The 22149-nt window shown below is 39.4% G+C and overlaps 1 protein-coding gene across 1 annotated transcript in view; it reads right to left on the bottom strand.

Annotated features, from left to right (window-relative positions):
- LOC132335482 (uncharacterized) overlaps nt 1–22149 on the bottom strand; it is a 76997-nt gene that overhangs the window by 54632 nt on the left and 216 nt on the right. Inside the window, exons 2-15 of the mRNA XM_059862059.1 lie at nt 18985–19035; nt 18202–18362; nt 17158–17228; nt 15008–15173; nt 14331–14468; nt 13377–13566; nt 12221–12348; nt 7182–7285; nt 5566–5731; nt 5146–5328; nt 4261–4413; nt 2850–2994; nt 1278–1436; nt 408–526 (exon numbers count right to left, since the gene is read on the bottom strand). Coding sequence (XP_059718042.1) covers nt 408–526; nt 1278–1436; nt 2850–2994; nt 4261–4413; nt 5146–5328; nt 5566–5731; nt 7182–7285; nt 12221–12348; nt 13377–13566; nt 14331–14468; nt 15008–15173; nt 17158–17228; nt 18202–18213 — 1734 coding nt within the window. The 5' untranslated portion in view covers nt 18214–18362; nt 18985–19035. The remainder of the gene's footprint in view (nt 1–407; nt 527–1277; nt 1437–2849; nt 2995–4260; nt 4414–5145; nt 5329–5565; nt 5732–7181; nt 7286–12220; nt 12349–13376; nt 13567–14330; nt 14469–15007; nt 15174–17157; nt 17229–18201; nt 18363–18984; nt 19036–22149) is intronic.

The raw sequence follows: 22149 nt of genomic DNA on the forward strand, positions 1-22149 counted from the left end.
ACAGTGACTTCAGCTAAGTACAAATAAATCTATCTCTGAATTAAAGCAATGGTGTACCCAAGTCAATCCATTTTCCACTGTACATCAAGAAAAGAATCTTACCATCCTAAACAGGAGCAGTGTCTCAGGAAGCACAGACTTTAATGTTTCATTTGAATCAACAAGAGCTGAGTATAAGTCATTTTCCTAGTGCATGGCACTAGCAGAGTAATAGTGCTTTTATTTTGACTAAGCCCATTACACAAAGGACTCACCAGACTGAAGTAACTGTGCTACAGCAGTGAAAAGCACATTTTGCTAAAGGAACTACAACAGGAAAGCAAAAAATGCTTTGTACTTCAATATTCCAAGTGTCACTTGAGGAGGGGGATAAAAAACTCCCACAATTAAAAAATCCATAAACTTGCCTCCAGGAGATTTATAGCCTGTCCCATGAAGTGAACAGTCAAATTTGTCATGACTGATCGTGGTAGAAAAGATGTAGGAGAAAAGATCACTGATGCTTCCATATTTGCACCTGCACCAGCTGCAATGAAAAATAGATGTCTGTCAGCTGGAGATCAGCTGTTCTCATATATTTTGCGAAGTCCATAATTCTTCAGAAAACTGTTACTCCACTCAATAAGAAGACGGTGGACAAAACATTGCCAACAGGTGAAAATACTTAACTTTTTAATACAGCAAAGTCATTACTGTAAGTAACTTCCAGTTATTGAAATTCCATATTTACTGGATATTACTGGGTATTAATCTCACTAACATCAAAAAGAAAGGATTTATAATGCATAAGATACATAAATGCACTGAAGGAAATGGACAGAAAATCAAAATGTAACTCTGAAAAACATCATCTAGCATTTTCACTGAAAACAAATGAACAGATAGTAAAAGAGAAAGGAACTAGTTTGACTCTTTTCTTATACTAAGGAGAGCACATGGATCAGGAGAAGAAAAAACATCCCAGTCCCTTGTTGCTGCAAAGGAAGTTAATTAGGGAAGGAATTAAAAGTTGATGTTCACAAAAATAATCTTAAGTGTTCACTGGTTCTTAGTCTCCTCTCTCACAAGAGGCAAACGTGTATGGTATCTGGTTTGCAGGAAATACATTTCCTATGCTCCAATTAAGGTCAAAGCAGAATCAAGCTTACATTTGCATATTTGGATAGTATTAAATCATAAAAAAAATCAAAGTTCTCTGGAACAATATGTAAAGGGTTAGAAAAGCCATGTTAATAATCCATATGCTACAAAGTATTAAGTTCTAAAACTCCACATACCTGAGTGAAACGTGACGTCAGAGTATGAGGAGTATTTCCATGTCTCCCAGTCAAAATCTTTGCTAAGGATTTCATCAGGAATAGCATCTCGAAGGTGCTCCTTCAATGGGTCATCTGTCTCCAGGAGCTGAGAGAGATGACTCCAAACAAAGGAGCCCACTAAAATTAAACAAAAAAAAGGATGTGGAAATCAGAGAAAAATTACAGGAGTCTGAAAAACAAATACAGGGATTTTTTTTTTTTTTATATACCACCATTAATTCTAAACCATTCCCCTGACCACAACAGAATCCATTTATTTTCAGCATGATTAAATCAGTCTGATGCACCTACTGCAACAGCATCTTAAACTAAAAAAAGGCACATACAATCAAACAATTGTGATTCAGAATTTGTATTTCTGCATGACACTGTGGAGTCCCAGTTTGGCCATGTATGTACTGTGTCATGGGGAACAAATATTTCCCATATGTTCTGGAGTCTGGTTCCTAAATAGGGGCTTTTTTGTCTCCTGAAGATAAAAGATACTAGGCTCCAGTGCTAGTTCAATGCACAGACACTGAATACTGATGTAACTGCATTTTTCACAACATAACTTTTCAAATTTCACTTTCTGAATGTGGAACTAAAAACTAACATGTGTCCTATGCCTTCAAAAGCACTTGTTATTCAAAAGTTTATTATATAAATTATTTAGCTGTCACATCAACAAAAGACAAAGGAAAGAAATTAAGAATATTAATGAGTACTGCATTAAATAGTTTGAAACATACAACATTCTGGATGGACTTGTAAAGCTCCTTCATAAATCGGACAAATTAAATTTTCTGCATGGAGTCCCCAGGAGGAGTCACTGAGGGTACACCTTGGCAGGATTTTGGAGGTGGATGCAATTTCTCTCTGTCCGAGCTCTGAACAGAGAGGAATGAGTGCCCTCCAAACCACAAGCCATATCAGCAGGTGAACACAATGCTGAGCCTGAACTCACAATCACTGCAGGAGACACTGGTCCGGACAAAACATCCCGGGAAATGGATACCAGCTCCAAGGCAGAGCTGGCCAGGATCCAGACACAGTGCAGACAGAGCCTGCGTTCATCTGCCTGCAAACAATCCCTTCTCATGGCTGCTTCTTCTTGACAGATGTAAATGCAAGGATTAGTCTAGAGGTATCCTCCACTGAATGTGGTGATACCATTTCAGAATATCATAACATTTTTTTCTGCCACTTGCCTCTTTCTCAACTTGAAAAAATGCAATTTGCAGTCATGAATTTGTATTTCTAATGCACTGAGCATCCATACATCCTTCTCAAAAGCCTTCAGTGAATGAAATGTTGCCAGTAGAAGGAACTAATTCTAAGAAAAGTCCCTCCTTATTATTGCTAAACTAACAGTATCACAATTTCAATATAAAATGTCACAATCATACAAACAATTATTTAGAAACAATCTACAAAGCATTGAGATTAAATAAAAACTGACATAGATTGGTACCATTACACCTGCAAAATAAATGTCACATTGAAATATCAATTAGGAACATGTAAGACTTCGGGAGATGCTTGACTGACCTTGGCTGGATGTTTCTTTCAGCAAAGTCTTTTGTACTTGTTTAAATAACTCTTCATGTGGACATTTCATTGCTATATAATAAGCAGCAATTCTTATTTCCACATCTTCGCTGGTTGCTTGATACAGCTGAACTAATATAGCATTCTAAGAGAAAAACACAAAAAGATAAAGACAATTTTGATTCACTCCCCTGGAACACCTCATGCACTTTCAGGTCCTGGTGAGTTTTTTGTACTCAGAGAGCTATTGCTACATTTATACCTTAAATAGCCTTATACGTGACAAAGCCACTTTGTGTAACATGGATACAAATGTATGTACATATTGTCTATACTACCTTATCCACAAATTTCCTGAACAAACTGTCATTGTGATCTTGAATCCTATACAGACAAATCTATACATGACTCTGCAACACAGAGCCTCCCTTGTAAACACAACTGTTAAGAATGGTTTTATTCCGCCACATGGGAGACCTGTCTGTTGTATCTCTCATGTGCTACAGCCAATACACAGACAACAATGGCCATGGTTTTGTTCACAGGCTATTAAGATCATTACTTTTGGTCTCAGTCAAAGAGCAGGCCAGCAACAAATTTATTCTGTTCAATACTTCCCCAGTATCAATCAAGATAACTTTTTTGGTGAACTAAGAAACCAGTGACTGATACTACTAACATTTTTATTTGCATTTAACAGCCCCAGTCCACCCAGTTCAGCAGTTCATTTGCTAGACAATGATGGAGTATATGACAATATACAGACTTGATACTTTGAACACGTCTAAGGAGTAACACCAAGCTTCATAACTGCAGAACAAGTGAATCACACTAATCCATACTGAAATTAAAATTTAAAAAGGCACAGAAAGGTGCTTCTCCAAGTGCAAGCCCACGTGGAGATTCTTGTTCTTCTGGAGGACAACTGTCAGCTTTGTCCTTGCTTTGCCATTCTTCTAAGTATCAAGGGATTAGAGATAAAAAAGTCTTGAACTTTCTTCCATTAAACCACTTAACAAAACGTTCTAACTATGGCAGTATATTGCAAATCACAACAAGCTTCTCACATTAATACTTTAAGTTTCAGAGAATGAAACAGTGAAACAGACTATGGGAAAAATCAAATCCTGTGGGTTCTCAGCCATAACCCTTGCAGACAGAAAGCACCCAACTGCAGTGCCTAATTAAGAAGTCCCAAACACTGGATGTGTTACCTCAACTGCAGCAAAGTTCATTAGAGGTTTACTCATCTGGGTGGTTCTACCCCCTCCTCCAACAGCAGAGGGGCTCTGCTGGAACATTTCTATACTTGTTCCTTATGCATTTGTGCATTTTGTAACTATTCCAACAAGTCCCAAATGTGTGGCAGTGGCAGGAAGCCATCAGTCACCTGTGGCAGTAAATCACTCACCCTGCGCGAGCAGGGAATGCGGCGGAAGGCCTGGACAGCAGCGAGGCGGATTTCAATGGGATGGCTCCTGAGGGCAGCGCACGAGCTCAGAGCAGGAGCCAGCGGAGCTGCTGCCAGTCCCGCATTCCCGATGGCTTTCAACACCAGCTGCATCTGGAAATGCAAAGCAAGGTAGAACAGAAAGTTCTCCAAGTGCTGGCAGCTGTACATTGAATTTCATGGCACTAGCATTTTCTGTGCAAAAATCTGTTTAAAATGATTACTGGTGATTTGGGGAGTTTACTGCAGCCCCTATTGTACCATCTATACCCCGGCTTTACTGGGAGGACAAGACCAATATGGACCACGTGGCACTTGTAAGTAGAACGTGCTTTAGACCCGGGGGAATACAAAAATATTTTTAAAAGACTACATTGCAACAGAAAAGCAAAAGTCACAAATTTTATGTACTGGAAAGGTTTTTCAAGTACTGGAAAGGTTTTTCAAGTATTTTGATATTTTATCCCTTTTGATCACAGATATTTTGACATTTTAGTGATTCAACATAGAGTTCTGGACACAATAATTTAATTAAAATAATTTGTCAACAGATATGTGTTCTTCATATTGGTCAATGGTATGAAGTTGGCTGATGAATAATGATATTCATCAGCAAATCCAAGGCTTTTCTTTATTTCCACACACAAGAACACCCGTACTGATAGGTTCTACTTGTTGGATTACAAAATTTTATCAGCTCATTCCAGCAAGGAATTTTAATTTACTAAGCTTGTATTCGTGGCTGTCTGGAAATCCAATGAATTCCATTTTCATCAAACAAGTTCTAGATCATAAAGGGAACAGAAAGGTAAAGCCCTGTATCATGTGCCTCTCTACAACCAATACCTTGCTGAGATGTTCTGAATCTTGCACTGTACAGTTTCCTCCCAAAAATTTCCCAAGAATCCTCATCACACTCTGCACAGCAGGTACAACACCACAGGAGCCGTGAGCTGAACAAAACCTATGTACAAGAGCAGTTACTCCCAAGAAGCAGCTCTGGCTTGCTCTAGGTGACTTCAGCAAAGGCTGTAAACGACCACAAAAAGAACAAAATGTTTCGGAAAAGTAATGAGAACGACTATTGTGACATACCACAGATTATATATGTATCAAAATATTTACAAACTCAAATTCAACCTCAACAAAATTACCTGGACAGAGCTTTGTATAAATCTGTGAAAGAGACTGTTCCTGTAAAACACAAAAACTATAAGCCGCCTAAATTAATTACAAATTAAAAAAGAAAAAACAACACCCACTCACAGCAAGAGATTCAATCATGCCCAAGGTGGGATTAGGAATGAATGCAAATGACCAGAAGAAATGTTCTACTTTGTCTTCCTCAACTTCTCCAGAAGCTATGAGGTCTTTCATTAGGACAACACATGCCTCTGTGGCACAAGATGGGAGAGCATCTATTAACGGTTGCCTATAACACAAGAAAAAAGTACAGGAAACTTAAAATGACCATAATACTTAAGAATCACATAACAAGTACATTGAGACTGGGCTTCTTCCAAAGTAAATAAATGTCCAGTGGCTTAGCAAATTCCAGATTCCACAGAAATCAATATTATCTTCTGGTATAGTGGCCTTATAGAAATATGTTTCAGACAGGATGCAATGGAAGTGCATTGGTGTCTCAATAGTACCTAACCAGATTTTCAAGAAAATCTGTTGCTTTTTTCAGTTGCTTTTTCTGAGAATTAAGCCACATCATATCCCAGGTTTGACTTCTAAAGACTGAGGTACCTTAAAGCACTGACTTTTTATTAAGATGGTTTTTACCTTTCATTTCACCTGTAACATGAGTAACAAATTAAAATATTAAAAGATTAAAACTGAATTGACCAGCTTTTACTTCCTGAGCTTTTTCAGACCTTATCTAAGGGGAAAGCTTACACCAGCATGACAGACACTACATATTTCAGGTCTTAAGAGTCCCTCTGTAAATATTCTGTACCTGCCTCTTATAGTGATGGAATGACACTTTTGCATTTACTAGAAAGCACTTAAACTAGACGGGGTAAAAGCATCAGAGTGGGATCTGCATGGGATTCTCTTTCACTCCTAAATTTAATAACCATGTCCTGAGTAAAATTAGTCTAAAGGTAATATGAAAGAGGCAGAGTAGTTTAATTACTATCTAATACTGACAAACATTAGCTTGACTATTTATCAAAGGATGAGAATAAACCTAACCCAAAATAAAATTTGCCCCTTGTTCATCAAGTAAAGATATTGTTGCAAACATAAACCTTGGGATTAGATAAATTTCAAACAGGGTGATGACATTTTGTACTGAAAACAAGTAAAAGAATTGTGACATTATTTTCAATTTTATGAAGGGAGAAAAATGTACTGATTTTAACTATACTGGATTAGTATTTCTGATGGTCTCAAACCATTGGATCAGAACTATTCCTGACTGCAGAGGAGTAGGGTCTTGATCGTCAAAGCCACAGTTCTACAACTGACATAAACCTTCCTGAGATTGAGCTGCTACTGAAAGATGCAGCTCCACCACGTCCATACTTCCAGCCTAACATCTGTCTCCTCTGCCCCACGACTACTAAAGGCATTGAAGGTACAGATCCAGGTAAGCTTTTTCATAACAAATGGCAACACAAGTTTAAAAGCAGCAGAACTGATTTCCATCCAAGCCATGACTCAGGTTTCCCACTCACATTGCTTCGGAAACAGGAAATCTGGCTGTGGGAATAGGTAAGTCTATTTTGTACATAGCATTCATTCAGCGAGGAGAGAATGTCATCCCATTACAGAAACAATATCTGCAATACAAATTATTCCCTTAAAATGCTCCAAATTTAAATCCAACATTTGGGCACAGATTTAAAACATTTAAATATGAGACTTACCAATTGTCTCTGCACTTAAATGATGATCTTTGCCATAGTGCTCTTAAGGCCTCAAGAGAAAGGTGCCGAAGCTCAAACATGAGACTCATGAAAAGGTCTGCAGTCTGTAAGTGCACAACCAGAACTGTAATATTCCTGCTGGGCAGAAACCAGCTTCAGAGAACAGAGCATGAAGTTATGCTGGCATTGCCATTGATTTACAATGTAACCTGAGACTGAACCCTCTTTCTTCCCTGTGTCCTTACATTCCTTCCTCATTTGCTTTTCTCTCCAGACTGCAAATGTATATGGAGAAGGGCTTTTGCTCTGGATGTCAGTCAGTCCCTCAGACAACAGTTCTCAGTGACCACCACACATACCACTGGCATACAAATGAATAATAAACCAAAAGGCAACAGTGTGGCAACAATCCAGAAAAGCAAGTCAATCTTCTCCAAGTTTGTATGGCAAGATCCTGATTTATGATCAGAACTGCTGACAACTTTGATACAAATGAAAAAATGGTCAAGCTAATTGTATATTAATCTTAGGTTTATGTGAAAGATCATTTAGCTGAGATTTGGGCAACACTTAGAAGTTTCATTTAAGAACCCTTGGGCTGTGAGAAATGATTCCATCTTACTGGGAAAAAGCTCAGGCAGAACTGCCCTTACCTCTGCAGGCAGCACAGGACTAGCTAGAAACATAGAGGCAGAAGAGCTGCTCTCTCTCACTAAGAGGAATTGCTACATCATACAGCAGCTATTTTACCTGGCATTTTAAATGCTAAATAGCACGTGGATGTATTCCTCTGAGATCAGATCCAAAGTTCAAGAAAGAAGAGAGGTCTCATTACTTGAAAAAATAGCACAATGTTCAATACAATATCCTGTATGTTCATGTTAACCAAACATTATAATGTGTAAGTTTTAAACATGATCCATGTCAGATTCACTTCAATGCTTTATTCACCTCAGATATGAAAGGCTTATAAATAGGACTAAATTTATGGTTCCAAAGAAAACATTTTTCTTTACATAAAAATCATACAAACAAAGTCTAATTTCACTAAGTCACATTTCCAAAGGTTTGGGGACAGACCTAATTTCACCTTCTGACCTTCCTTCCAGGAACCACTCCCAAAAACAATGAAAACATGGAATAACCCAGTGCCAGCATTCAATTTTAATTTAAGACTGCCAAGCCACTTTCAGTAAGCCTGAGTAATTTCTTACTATTTTGTTTGCTAGGCTGAGGGAGCAATTTGTCAGATCCAATACAGATATAGTTTATGTTTTTATTCTTTTGGGATTTATATTTTTCTTAGAAATAATATATAATTTAATCAAATTAAAACCTGTTCTCATATGTGAAGCCCCACCTACCTATTAATTCTGTTAACATTTATAGTTCCATATCTAGAATTAAGATAGACCCACATGCATTCCCTTCTATTCCATTCCATCCCCTCATTATCACTGAGATTTATTTTAAAAGAAATTCCAAGCCTGGACACTATCAGGCTAATGAATAATAATAATATTAGTTTTTTTTAAGCATTTTTAAAGCATGGACCCTATGTGCATTTTTCCACAGGCAAATCTACTGGGGGGCAGGGGATCCTCACAGATCTCATCACAAAGAGCTCTGTGTGCAGCTGCTGCTCAGCTCAAGTGGCCCATCAGCTGGAGCTGCAGCATAGGTCAAGATAAAACTGCCAGACTGATTTACTTTCAGGTGATACAATTTTAGACTGCAAACTGACTTCATCCTGCTTCACACCTAATGACTAGACAAGCTCTCATCTAATAATTCCATGCAAAATTTTGCAGAGAAGCAGCTATTTTTACTCTCTAATAATAAATCTTTAGAATGAACTGTCTGACCAGGTGGGTTGTTTTCATTTTTTAAGGTTGGCTGCACTGAAATTGAGTTGTCAATGCAAATTCCTCTCTTTGTAGTATCATAATAACTATGTTCAAATCTGACTACCGTTCCCACCTCTGAAAGAAACATAAGAAAGCCTGACTTTTATTCTACATAGAAGCTTGATTATCGTTCTGTCTGCAAACCTGCCATATTTTAAAAAAGAAATTAGGTAAAAGCAAGCAGGTAGAATGCCCTACAAGGAAAAAACCCCTAAAAACCAAAACCAAACAAAAATGAAAGATCATGCCCTGAGAGTAAAATTTTTGGTTCAGACTGGGGTCCAGGAGCAAGGCAAAGCAAATCTGACATACTCTTGCATACACAGCCACATTCACCAGAGCTACTGACCAAGCACCAAATCCCAGTCAGTCACTGGAAATGGAGCCCCAGAAAAAGTGGTGTGACAGGCTTCTCTCCAGCCTCCCTCAAGAGAGGGTCCCTTCTCCCCATCCCTTTTTCCATTCTTTGTCAGCAGGCAGCTTGTTCACTTAATGGTCCATTAGCTAATCTACATCCACATTGAAATTCAATCTTGTCTCATAATAGCATTAAAAAATTAAACAACAACTTGCTTCCTTGGAACTGACACCATCTCCACCTCCATTTTCTCATCCCTTCACTGTTTTCCCCAGAGTTGGAGATTTTCCCTTCCATTTATTCTTGGTTTTGTGTCCTGAAAGAAATGCATAACCTCACCTCATTCAGAGTCAAACAATAAAGGGACAAACAAGCTCTACATGCATAACAGTGCAGCTGTCTCCCAAGCAACACTGTGGGCATTCCCATAACTTCTTTCTTGGCCCAAAGGACATGTCATTGTTTGAAATGAGGGATGATAAAGATTCTCTTTGAAATGTCTGGTCACACAGAAAGAACACCCTGAAACAATGAAAATGGTTGACAACCAATCAAACCCTGTGCTGGGACAGGCACATGATGAATAATTCACTTCTCTTTTAGGCTGTGGCACAGACAGCAGCCACTTGTGCTAATCTTAGTGATTGAAAAAAAAATCCAAATTTCCCACACATGAAGCCAGTCGGCCTTTCTGGAGGCAGAAGTGACATCCCACTGTTACTGGGAAAAATCATCTCCCATTCTTTCAAAGATATTGAATTAAGAGTGTTCCATAGAAGGTAGGATTTAGACAGTTTCTCAGGTCTCCTGCAGTAATTTCTTTCTTCAACATTTTCCAGGCAGTATGGGACCCTCTAGTCTGTGTCTAAATGCTATTTCATACTGCTGTACAGTGACAATCCCATGGAATTAAGCATTATCCCTCCCCAAGAGGAAGGTCTGCTCTTATTCTATATTAGCATCAACCATTATTGTATGGCTCTCTTAGCCCTCCACAGCCCCAGTCTCCATAGCACGCAGCTAAAAGAGATGGCAGACCTGCTTATAACTCAGAGACAAGAAGCCTGACCCAAATATTGCAACACCCACAAAGGCTACCTGCTGCTTTCTCCTCAGCCCCATGCCCAGGCTTTAGTCAGGCTGTGATACCAGGTCAGCTGTGACCTTACTCCCAACTCCTAACAGGTTGGGAGCAAAGTCTGGGGCTGGAATTTATCACAGCTGATTGAAGGTAATGGCTTCAGCTGCTGCGACTTATCATGCTCCACCCTGTGCCCTGCCCTGAAGTCTCACACACAAAACATGAACACCTACTTGTGCTCATGAATCACAGGGGACACTAAGAGAAAGGTGAACACACCCAGGATATCACTGCAGAGCTGCAATCCAACACTTGTCTCCAGTCCCCATAAAGCCTCTCTTCCATCCCTCAGTATCTGTGTATAGCCCAGGGGAAAGACAGGAAGAGCTTCTGTTCTTTGACATAGGACATAATCTAAACAAGGAAGGCGAGTGTCTTCCATGCTGGGTCTGAAGATTTCTGTTAACATCACCTACACGTACATGCATTTACAGGAGAGATCTCAGCCTCTCTGCAGAGGAAATAACCTTGCTCCAAAGTACAAACAATCTGACAAGAATCTCAGAGGACAGGGAATATATCAGCAATGAGATGACTAAACTCACCAGTGGCAAATTCATGGAGGCACCAATGCCCTGTTTAGTGCCTTTCCCATTACCATACTTGTTTTCTATAATATCCTGACCAAAAATTAAAGAGTGTTTTCTTCTGTTTTCACATTTACATTTTTTCCCTTATTTTTCTCTGTAGGAGCTTCACTACTAGCAAGAACCACTCTATTTGAAGGATAATGGGATATGAAATGTCCTCTGATTGCCCTCAGTTGATCTCAGTGATTAAGCACCATCATCTGTTGATCCTTCTGTATTGTACACAACAGGTGTTCTTTATAACCTAGCAGGTGTTCTTGACGACATCTGAATTTCAGAGATAGGGAATCTTCATTTCAAACACTATTACTGACTGCTTCAGCTGCTGCCAGTATCAACATCTAGAATGATGGTCATAGTAAAAAATATTTAAGCCACTGCCTGTTCCACATGACAAGAAGATTCCACCCTATCTTAGCAGATTCACCAATGAGAATGGTCTAGGGGGCAGAGATTCCCTCTGGACCCAAGCAGCACCCCCAGAAAACACGATGGTTGCTAGAGCTCATCAGAAGCACAAGGAAGCTACCAGCCAAGACCAAGAGGCAAGGGCTTCATGAGCAAACTGTTTTGAGGGGATGAGGCAATACAAGGATGGCAGAACTCCAACAAGCATGGAGACAACAGCACTGCCAGGGGTAGTATTACACACCAAAGCTGTAAAAGACATGTTTTACAATAAAGTATCAAAACTGACAGTGACAACCCAAACTAGACACTTTATATGCTTTTCTTTTTTCACAGCAAAACAAACATGTGGGACATTCTCTTTCAGATTAATTTACAATATAGTTCAAAATTGCTTTTGCCTCATATTCAGAGGGCTACAGGATGTTTTAACTCCTCAGTGTGATTTACTGCTTAAATAAGAAAACAACATTTCAAAGCATTTTCTCTTTTCTAATTCCACATTTTAAAATGTCCAAAACAATGGAAGGCTTCAGTATTCCAAAATTGCTGCTCTCCTGGTCACTTCTTATCTGTGCAGGAGAATTCTCAGCCCACGAAGAACCTGCCAAGGAAGCAGAGGCTGTACAGCTTACCTCATAACTTGCACTGTGTGCTAAGCAAAGCTTCCACACCAGTTCAGTCACTTCTGCTCCAGTGACCTCCCTCGTAGTTACCTCCCTTTCATAGAGAATGTCAGTCACATACAGATCCTCAGAGTCCCCTGGAATAAGGAACATAAAGCAAAAATCACACCTCTGGTGATTGCTGGACATTTGCTATCATTAACCCTATATGCAAGGGGAAACTTTCTTTTCTGAGTCTTTATTTCCCCCTGTATGAATATTAATATGAGTGCAGTCAGCTTGAAATTAATAACATAACAGAACAAAGATAAGTGTAACCCAAAAGAAAGTGTGAGAGAAACAAGACAAAGATACACATGAAAAAAAGCCCTATTTTTCACCTATCCATCTCTTTGTATGGCCCTGCTACTTTACATTGTCACCTTTTCCAACGTTATCTAATCACTAGTCCCACACTTCAGCCACCCGAAAAGTGAACAGGAGATCTGGGTGCAAAGAAAAATAAATGGCTTGCCTCTGAACCTCTTCCTGAGGAAAAATTCTATCATCTTATATTTGTATAATTACAAACAAAGTGTTCTGGAAATTTGGGGGTTCTTTCTTCTTTAAAAAAGGAATAAAAAGTTATATAGAAACAGACAAAAAATATGTTCCTCAGCATTTAGAGTTCAACTTGGAAATCATTCCTCAGGCAAGCCACCTGTTGACTTCAGTAAGATAATTTTCCTAAGGAGAAACATAGAGAGCAAAGAAGGAGCAAAAATTAAAATAGTTCTCAGACATGGCATGTCCTTGGTTCCATTAGGACTTAAAATTATATAGACTCCATTTATATAAAAACTAGAAATTGTCCACAGACCTGGGAAAGCTGATGGTCTGCATACAAGGGGACTAGGTATGTAAAGTAGACAAAGGGGAGCTAGCCATTACAGACCATCACTTTTGGAAACCTACCCAGTTTTGTAGTCCCACACAGTTTTGTTATGGCAGGCCCAAGCTCCCAAAGAAGGGAAAACTCAGGCCAGACTGTAAAAACACCTACATTAAAGCAGTTTAATACATTAAAGGTGAAAATAATGGGTGCAAAGAGCTCTCACAGGCAAGACAAAGTCACAATATTTTTCTAGGAAATGAATTTACTTGACTTTAGCAGAAGCACAGTTACCTTTATTGTAGAGTGTCTCTGTTTCCACGTGGATGAGTTTGAGTGCAGACTGGGTCTGTGTCTCTGCCCCACTGCCCTGCTGAGGGAACAGCGTCACGCGGTCGGACTCGGTACATTTGGCCTCCTCCAGGACCCCATCCCTAATGCTCTGGACACATTCCAGCTGGGAGGACAGAATCTGCTGTTCAGACTGAGAAAAACAGATACTTCAGGAAGATTTTTGATGACCTGTGTCAGCCTATCCCATCCTTCCTCTCCCAACTTCACAGAGGATTCCAGTTCTGGGATAGTGGGAAGTCTCTTGTCCGCACCTCTGACAGTGCCCAGCCTGTGGAGGTTAATGCATTCCTAATTTCAGCCTAGTTTTTCAACACCGAAAAAACCTGCTATTAACTGTCAGCATCAAATGGCGTTAATTCATTTCAATTCACAAAGCCTCAAAGTTAATCAGATATTTTTAGTCAGCAAAGTAGAAAAAAGCAAAAGTCTAGTAAATTATGAATAGCCACTACAATACAAGAAACAGGTGATATTCACCTAATAAAAACAGCACAAGATACAAACATTGACTGTATTTTCTGTCAACAGTGGAAAGTTGTAAGTCCAGCATTTAGAAAATCTTCCATCTTTCCAAAGTTTTCTACAAATAATAACTTTCTTTTTCTAATGTATTTTTTCTTACATCTCTTGATTCCTCCCTTCCACAGACTATTTTCCATTAACCTCTGTAAAGTATTTTAATGAGAGTTTAATCCAGGTGCCTAACAGCCTCTTGCATTTATACTGTAACATTCATCAACTACAATGCAAATTTGCATTGAAACAAATTCTGTGAATAACAGACATTACAGGGAAAAGAATATTCACCATTTCTTTGCTAAGAACTCAAGTTTGGGCAGATACTGTCTTCAAACGAGTCAAAAGCAAGAGTCAGGGTCATTCTCCAAAACTTACTGACACATGAGGAAGAACAACAGACTGCACAGAAGTCAAACCAGAAGAGCGATGGGAGCAGAGGTTTAGGTCCCTTGTCTTTACAAGAACTGGACCCTTCTGCTGATACCTGGTTGGGCATATTCCCAGGACATCCACCTAGTAACAAACATACACTGTTGAGTCACATGTGCACACATAAAATACAAGGAGATAGAGTAGGTTATTGCAAATAGTTTTAATAATTACTTTTTTTGTAATAACAACAGAGACCTAAATTCTCCATTGCAGAAGACCAGTTTTGCCACAAAAAAGACCTTGGTCAAGCTTATAGTAGCTAGGCACTGTTGGTTTGTTTAATTTCACTGTGTTATTCTGAATCAGGTAATAACAGACATATGCTTTTCCATTTAAAATTTTGTGGGCATGCAGGGAGGAATTAATTCACAAGAGCATTACTAGGCAGAGAAACTTCAATTAAGAATGGGTGTGCCAAGCCCTACTGCAGAACATCTCTTTAAGCACTGACACGCAACAGTAGCCTGAGATAATTTTAGAACATTCACTACAAGAAGCAATCAGATGACTGCCACTGTCTGCTGAACCAAGTGGTAGAACCCTTTATTTATTTACAAGTGGAGTAGCCTTAACATGTACAAGAGCTAGGAGTCACCTCAGAGCATGACTGACAGTCTCACCTCCTCAACAACAGCACCAGCAGAGAATTCTGGCACTGTCTGCAGGACACTGAGAATGCCTCGCTTGATGTTCAGTGCCCAGGTCTGCTCACTCCTCAGAGGACAGAGCTTCAGAACTTTCCCATCATGGAAAGAAAAGCGAAGAGGATGCTGTTCTAGTATTTCCCTGTGATAAAAAAGTTTATCATTTCTTGCTCCAAAGAGTGTGAGTCAATTTATGACATTAGACTCAGATTTTCCTCAACAGAGCTGTTCTTCCACAATGGATCTGTCTCACTCTGCATCTATTCTTTACAGCAAGCCTCTATTCTTCATAAACTCAGCCTAACCCAAGGAGTCCTTAAAAAAAACCTGTGAAACCCTAAAAACAAATCTGCTCAAGATAATTACAGCATCCTCAACATAACTGCAATACTTAATAAAAGCAGTCCTGGCAAATTATAAATAAGTAAATGTACTTAATGGCAGTGATTCTTGTTTGATTAAGAAAGAAATTCCATTTTATTATTCAAGGTGCCTTTGGTAGGCATGTCTAAATTGCATAGCAACTGCACCACGCCTCTTCAGCTGTGATGCACACCAGAACAACTGCTTCCCAATTAACCCATATCTTCCTGCTCTGCTAGGTGTGAATACTCAGGCTCTACCCCAAACTTATTCCCCTATCTCTGCTGTTAGTACAATTCCTAATGGCTTTTACTATCCCAGGCTGAGAGTACAGTGTTTTCTACCTTTCCAAGGGATCACTTTTTAACATTGATTTTCACTCCTAATGTAACATACTTTAATCATATATTTTCCCTCTAAATGGGGAAAAACAAACCATCCAAAGGAAGAATTTAGCCCAATGGTCAGCTCCCATACAGGGAGCTAGACAGGTCATCTGCACGTTAACTAGGGCACTAACTATTCATCTAGTCAATCAGTCACAAAGGAAGAGATAAAACTTTAATATACAACATCTGGATAAAGTCCTTCCAGAAGAGACTGGGCATATAAGATAAGGTTTCTGAACTCCCAGGCAACAGAGCCTGGTTTTGCTACTATCTGTAGAAATTACATGCATGTTCAGAGGACAAGCTAGACTACTGTATATTCACAATAGGCTGAGGCAAATGCTAATAAGGCTCACTTGTCTGAATAATTATTCTGAATAGTCGAGCTTCACTGAATGCTTTCTTTGCTACCTCTCTTTTTTGGCTTCTTGGCAAAGAAAAATACACAACTGCTCTTACTGCTATGAAAATCTTGCAAATAACTTCACAGAAGATGTGTCTGTACACTCATTTGAACTCTGATACCACTGCCCATAGAGAGAACACAAAGTTCTTCCTGATGAATATAAAAAGCAATGCATTTACCCCAAGCTTGCTCTTTTTGACCCTTTGAATTGAGTCAATTACCTCAGCTCTCAGTGTTGTTTAAAGGCTGAGAATCCAAGTGGCAGGACAAAGAGGAAGATTACAAGGCTGAGCTTAATCAGACAACAGAACTGCTTTTTTTTTTTGATGACACAAGAAGCATCAGCTCTCTGGGAAAATGCCAGACTTCCACAGTTTGAGGAGATCTTTTTGTATAGCCATCTACACTAGACACTATACCTTGGCAAGTCAATGAGAAACACTGACATATGTTATGAATGAGCTACTAAACCCAAAAAGAAAAAGGAAGAAAATCTCATCGGACAAACAAATGAAATATAAATACCTTGGAAGGAAAAACCACAAAGTTTTGCCTTACAAGAATCTTTTAAACCAAGAACTTCTGAAATGTACTGCAACACTTTACAGTCTGTAGAAGTAACACACCTGCAGCTCTGAGAGCTGTGATCCACACGTGCTGCTAGAGGCCTGGTGATTTGTACTCAAAATAATTTGAACTGTCTTCTACCCAAATGGTTTTACATACAAAGGGATGAAAGTTAAGCTGAAGAAAAACCTGCTTGGACCAAATGTCTGTCATTCTCTCATTTTTGCTTATGGTGCTCCTATCTGGATCCTCATCTAAAAAAACTCCAACCAAACAAAACAAAGAAAACCCCTAAAACTAAGCAGAGTGCAAAGCAGAGTGAGCAGTGTCCAGTCAAGCTGCTGCTAAGCCATATAGTTTCAAAAAACCCCAAAAAACAGACCAATTAGAAGGTTTTCTACCTTAGACGGTCCATTTCCATCAGAGACTCCTGTCTGGATGCAAAACTTTTCTTAATCTGTACATCTTGCACCTAGGAGCAAAGATTATAGGCAATATATTTCATTGTCAAGAAGAACTTGTGGATTTATCACATCAGGATATCCACACCAAACATCACTATGAACAAACATTCAGTGTTGCAACAGAACTGCATTAGCCCTATCTTCAGGGGGTATATCTGAGGCAGTTTCCAGAAAATTCTTCTGTGAAGAAGTTTCATTTACTATTAAATCCATTTTATACAGCACTATTATATCCCTTTTACCATCAAATCACTAACCAGTTAATTTTTATCCATATGCTAGGACAGGGATAACTGTGCTCTTCTTTGTTGGCCTTGTGTGTGTGTACTTAGTAGACACATGTCTACTAAAGCAAAACCAGTGAATTATCCCCTCTTAACCTGAAGGAAAACCCAGGCAGCTGAGAAGTTGTTTTTCCTTGCTGCCCCTGTAGTTCTCCACCTGGCCTAGCACAGGGCTAACCCTAAGAGAAGCTCTGTAGTTTGAAACTGCCATGTTGCTCTTGTCACTGAGAGACAGATCTCCTGTTGTGATGAATGGAGTGGTACAAGATGGAATTTTACACTGGGCTAGGAATGGCACCAATCCAGCGCATCACACAAGTTTCTCAAGTTCTCTTTAAAATGCTTGCTCTTTTAAAATTATTACTACAGATATGAAAGTCCTTTAAAGTAAACCAAGTTCCTTTCAAGGACTGCCTTTACCTCCAGTTCTGTACTTCATATAACAAAACCATGAAACTGTTGTGTCACTTAGAAAAAAACCCAATTATTGCTTAATCTGCCTTTTAAAACTGGCAAATATCTAATTTCAAGTTGTGGTGCATCAAAGAAATACTGCAACTCTAATTATGAGATCCAGAATCAAACTGGCTTTTAATTACAAGAAAAACAAATGTTTGCAATGTAGCAATAATACAAAGAAAAATAAGATTCCACATCAGCTCATCTCAATCGCTCAAACAATTATGACAATACTTACTTTCAAAACCATCTGGCAATTCCCCAACACTTCAATGATCACTGTGCTCTCCAGAGAGATGCCACTGCTTTTGTAACTATTTCCCTGCAGGAATGTGTTGGTGACTGCTGAATACCTGTAGCTGTATCTAGCTCTTTTGGGGAAGTATGATGCACTGTGTCCTAGGAAATAAACATAAAAAGGGGGTGTTTTTTTAGCCTATTAAACTTCCCCTTCTATTTTTTTCTATCTTTTAATCTTTCAGCCATGAAAATCAGCTAAGTAAAGGGATGGATATTCAGACTGTTCCCACTTGGACTTTCAACTGAAAGAATTGGGTTTCTGATAACACCCTGCATGGCAGCCATAGCTCCTGTAGGGAGGGTGAAAAGACTTCCCCTCTCCCAAGCACATAACCTCATAATTTCCTGCAAGGCAAGAAGTTAATTTCCAAGGGCAGAGCAGAAATGTAATGCATTTACAGCATGATGATCTTTTGACACCTTTCAGAGAGCACCAAAGCAGGACCTTCACCACAGCAAAATGAAATAGATCTGCTCTTCAGGCTCATGGGTGGGCTTAGTCACACACTGGTTTAGTCCTTTGCTCATCTCTAATGCTTAGGAGTTTTTCAGAGTTCACAGAATGCAAACTTCAGGCAGGTGTGGACCTGGTAAACCTTGGTGGAACTTCTCTGCTACTTCCATGAATGCTGATCACTCAGAGATAAGTATCATTCTTCTCAGAACACAATATCCCTGTGCAAGTTTTCAAATTCCTCTTTCCTTATCTTGTTTTACTCACCTGCACATTCTGCAAAACAGGAAGCTCCATGACTTAACCTCTCTGAGGATCCTGCAATGACAGGTAACAGAACAGAAAAGTGATGCAAATTTGTGTGCAGCTCAACACAGCCCTGCTGCTTCTGAACTTCAGTGAAATCACTGAAATCAAAAGCATGGTCCTCAAAACAAATTAATAAATCCATGAGAGTTTTTTCTATCAAGTATACAGACTGACACAATCTCACTATTTCTGTTGCTTTCTCCAGAATGCTGAAGGAAGATGCACTATTTCATGCATCCTCTCCAAGGGGGGTGCTCTCCCACCTGCCCAGTACCACCCAAAGAGCTCAGCAAAGCAAACTGCTACACTACACCAAAAATCCAGACAAAGCTGCTACAAGAATTCCTGCAAACCTCCAAGCTGTAACATAATTCTCTGAAGTTTTGCCAGTGAGAACATTTCTTAGTAGGAATATTCTGCATTGAGAGAGATCAATCTTAGCAGAGGAAAAATTTCTTCTACTTACTCCCTGAAGCTCCAGCCACAACAGCAGACAGTAAAATGATGGCGAGCAACCCTGCGGCCATCGAAATCATCTCCTCAGACCAGAAGCTAAAATAAACACATCAGTTCTGCTCTCAAAGGCACCTCTGAGCAAGGCACTGAAAGAAAATTTCCTTCACAAAGCAGGAGCTCACTATTTCAACTCCCCTCTTCCTGCCAGAGGAGGGGCTCTGGCAGGGACAGCCTGTGGAGGGGAGGGGGAGGTTGTGGTAAGGGGGAGAGACAGATACATCACCACTGATCCCATTCCCAACAGCATTTCAGCCTTTTTGCAAAAGAGAAAGAGAAGTTAATCTATTAGAAATCCCACAAAACTGTAAGGAAGAAAAATTAGGTATATGGCATCATAATGGAGCAAATGCTCAGAACAATCCCATGTACTGAATTTTAACTAAATTAACAAATGTAAATGCCACCCTAGCAATCACCCCTTGACAATCAACCAAAAAGTACACAGGATGAAAGCCAAAGCTTTGGGAGTAAAGGGAAGGTGTAAACAAGTTCATGGGAGGCAGCACATCCCACCAAACAAATCCCAAACTTCAAATGGGTGAAATTGTGTGTGAATAACACACAAAACCACTGAACCATTTCCTTCTGCTACCAATCAGGTTTGTACAACACATCAGACACAGACCTTCCAGGCAGACCCCTCTTCCAGGCCCGGGGCTCTTCCCACACTGCCCATGCACTCTGAGCCCATGTACCCATGAGCCATGGCCACAACTCAGCTGTGCCTGTGTGCCAGCACCTCCCAAGGGAACCTGTGGGCAGGCAAATACTTTTGCAAGCCCTCTGGTCTAGGCTGAGCTACTGCTCACTGCAAACCAGAGTCACAAGGAGAAATCTCAATACAATCCCAGTCACTGGTACTACTCTCCCCTGCTAGGTTTGTGCTGCTACAGCCTCTTTCCTGCACTTGCTTCCTCCAGCATATAACATTTGCTCATGAAATGCTTACAAAAGTTAAAGGGAAAGCAACTTGTCAAGTGAGCTTTGCAAACATCAATGACTAAAGAATGTGAGAGCAAGCAACTCCAGTCTAAAGAGTTAATAAAATACTCTAAGATGTAATCTGGGCCCCTCTATCAAAATCCCTGACCTGCCAAATGCCAAACTCAGAGTCAGTCTAGGTTTGAAACTCAATTAAAAAAAACAAACAAAAAACCTACATATTTCACACAGCAGCTCAAATTTCCTAGAACCAACCCAAAGCATTAACTGAGAAAGCCTTCTGCCTTCACAGTGATTTCTCAGAAAATTCTTATTCTGAAACTGCTTCAGAGATTTCTTTGTGGAAAATTACTTGCTGAGTTTGCCATTTTTACTCTGCTAAGCTACTCAGTCTGGTACTCATTCTAATTTTTCATTTAAAACTACCGCTCATGTGGGCACAGTATGTCCTCCCTGTAAGCAGCCATCTAGCTCTTGGTCTACTATCAGCAATATGGATAGAAGCAGGAAAGTTAATAGCTGGGCAGGAACATAAAAACATGAAGAATTTACCAGAAAATTGCTATATTGTGACAATTCTTTTCTTAAATCACTACTATTGCCCAGGTTCCGCACCAGTCTGACTTTCAACTGTTTATATAATAAGATTTTTCAACATATTTCACATAGCTATGGAAAAAAACCTTTACAGCATAAAACTTGCATCAAAGACAGTAAAACAACACTGAAGTTAACAAGAATTTCTGTTTTATCTTGGCACTGGTTCCAGTGCAGAGAGCACCTTGGGCTTCTAAAATAAACTAATTTACATTTTAATTTCAAGTTTTAGCCTTGTAGCTTCCCATTTCTTAGGGAAGAAACTATACTAATAAAAAAAGAAGAAAAATATCTTATGGGAGGACTATGAGAACAGTCAAGAATTTATAAATTTGAGCTTGCTTGAATCTTGACAATTTCACAGGCCCAAGAACAAGGAAATTTACAAACAAAATTCTAAGGCTTTTTTTGATAGAAATATTTCAAACAGCTGTTTTTAGCAGAGAACAGATTTGGGGCAGTTTTTATTGAAACATCTAAATACCGAATTAAATGCCTGAATAGCACCTAGGATCTAAATGCACATTGAAGTCAAATCTTTAAGATAAAATATCACATAAGTGTCCTGTGCACTTGACTCAGGTGCATCCCTCATGCAGTGACTGGCTATTTTAGGATGGAGCCCAAGACTCAACATCTTTTAAGCATTTTTTCCTACCTAACTCCAGGTGAGCTTTTTCTAAAAAATCAAAGCACCACCCCCAAAACAGGCAGAAAAAGAACGTCCTGAAGAGAAATATCCAGCACACTGCTGTCCTAGATAATCGTAAAAAATTGAAGAAAATCTGACACACATACTGCAAACACACTGGTTTAATGACACACTAGAGACCCACTCTGGCTGTAAGTCTCAGCAAAGTATCCATCCATTTTAATGGATATGGTACTGAAGTTTGGAAAATGAATTTAATAAAAAGTACCATCTATCACACAACAGGGTAAGCCTGTCTGTGGACACAAGAGAACTGTTCACCATTATTGCCAAGAAAGCCTGAGCTTTTACAAACTGGCAAAGTCTGCTTTGTATAGGCCCCACAAATAATATTAAATTAATATTATCGTAACACT

Source organism: Haemorhous mexicanus, chromosome 17 (assembly GCF_027477595.1).
Source record: "Haemorhous mexicanus isolate bHaeMex1 chromosome 17, bHaeMex1.pri, whole genome shotgun sequence".
Taxonomy (NCBI): Eukaryota; Metazoa; Chordata; class Aves; order Passeriformes; family Fringillidae; genus Haemorhous; species Haemorhous mexicanus.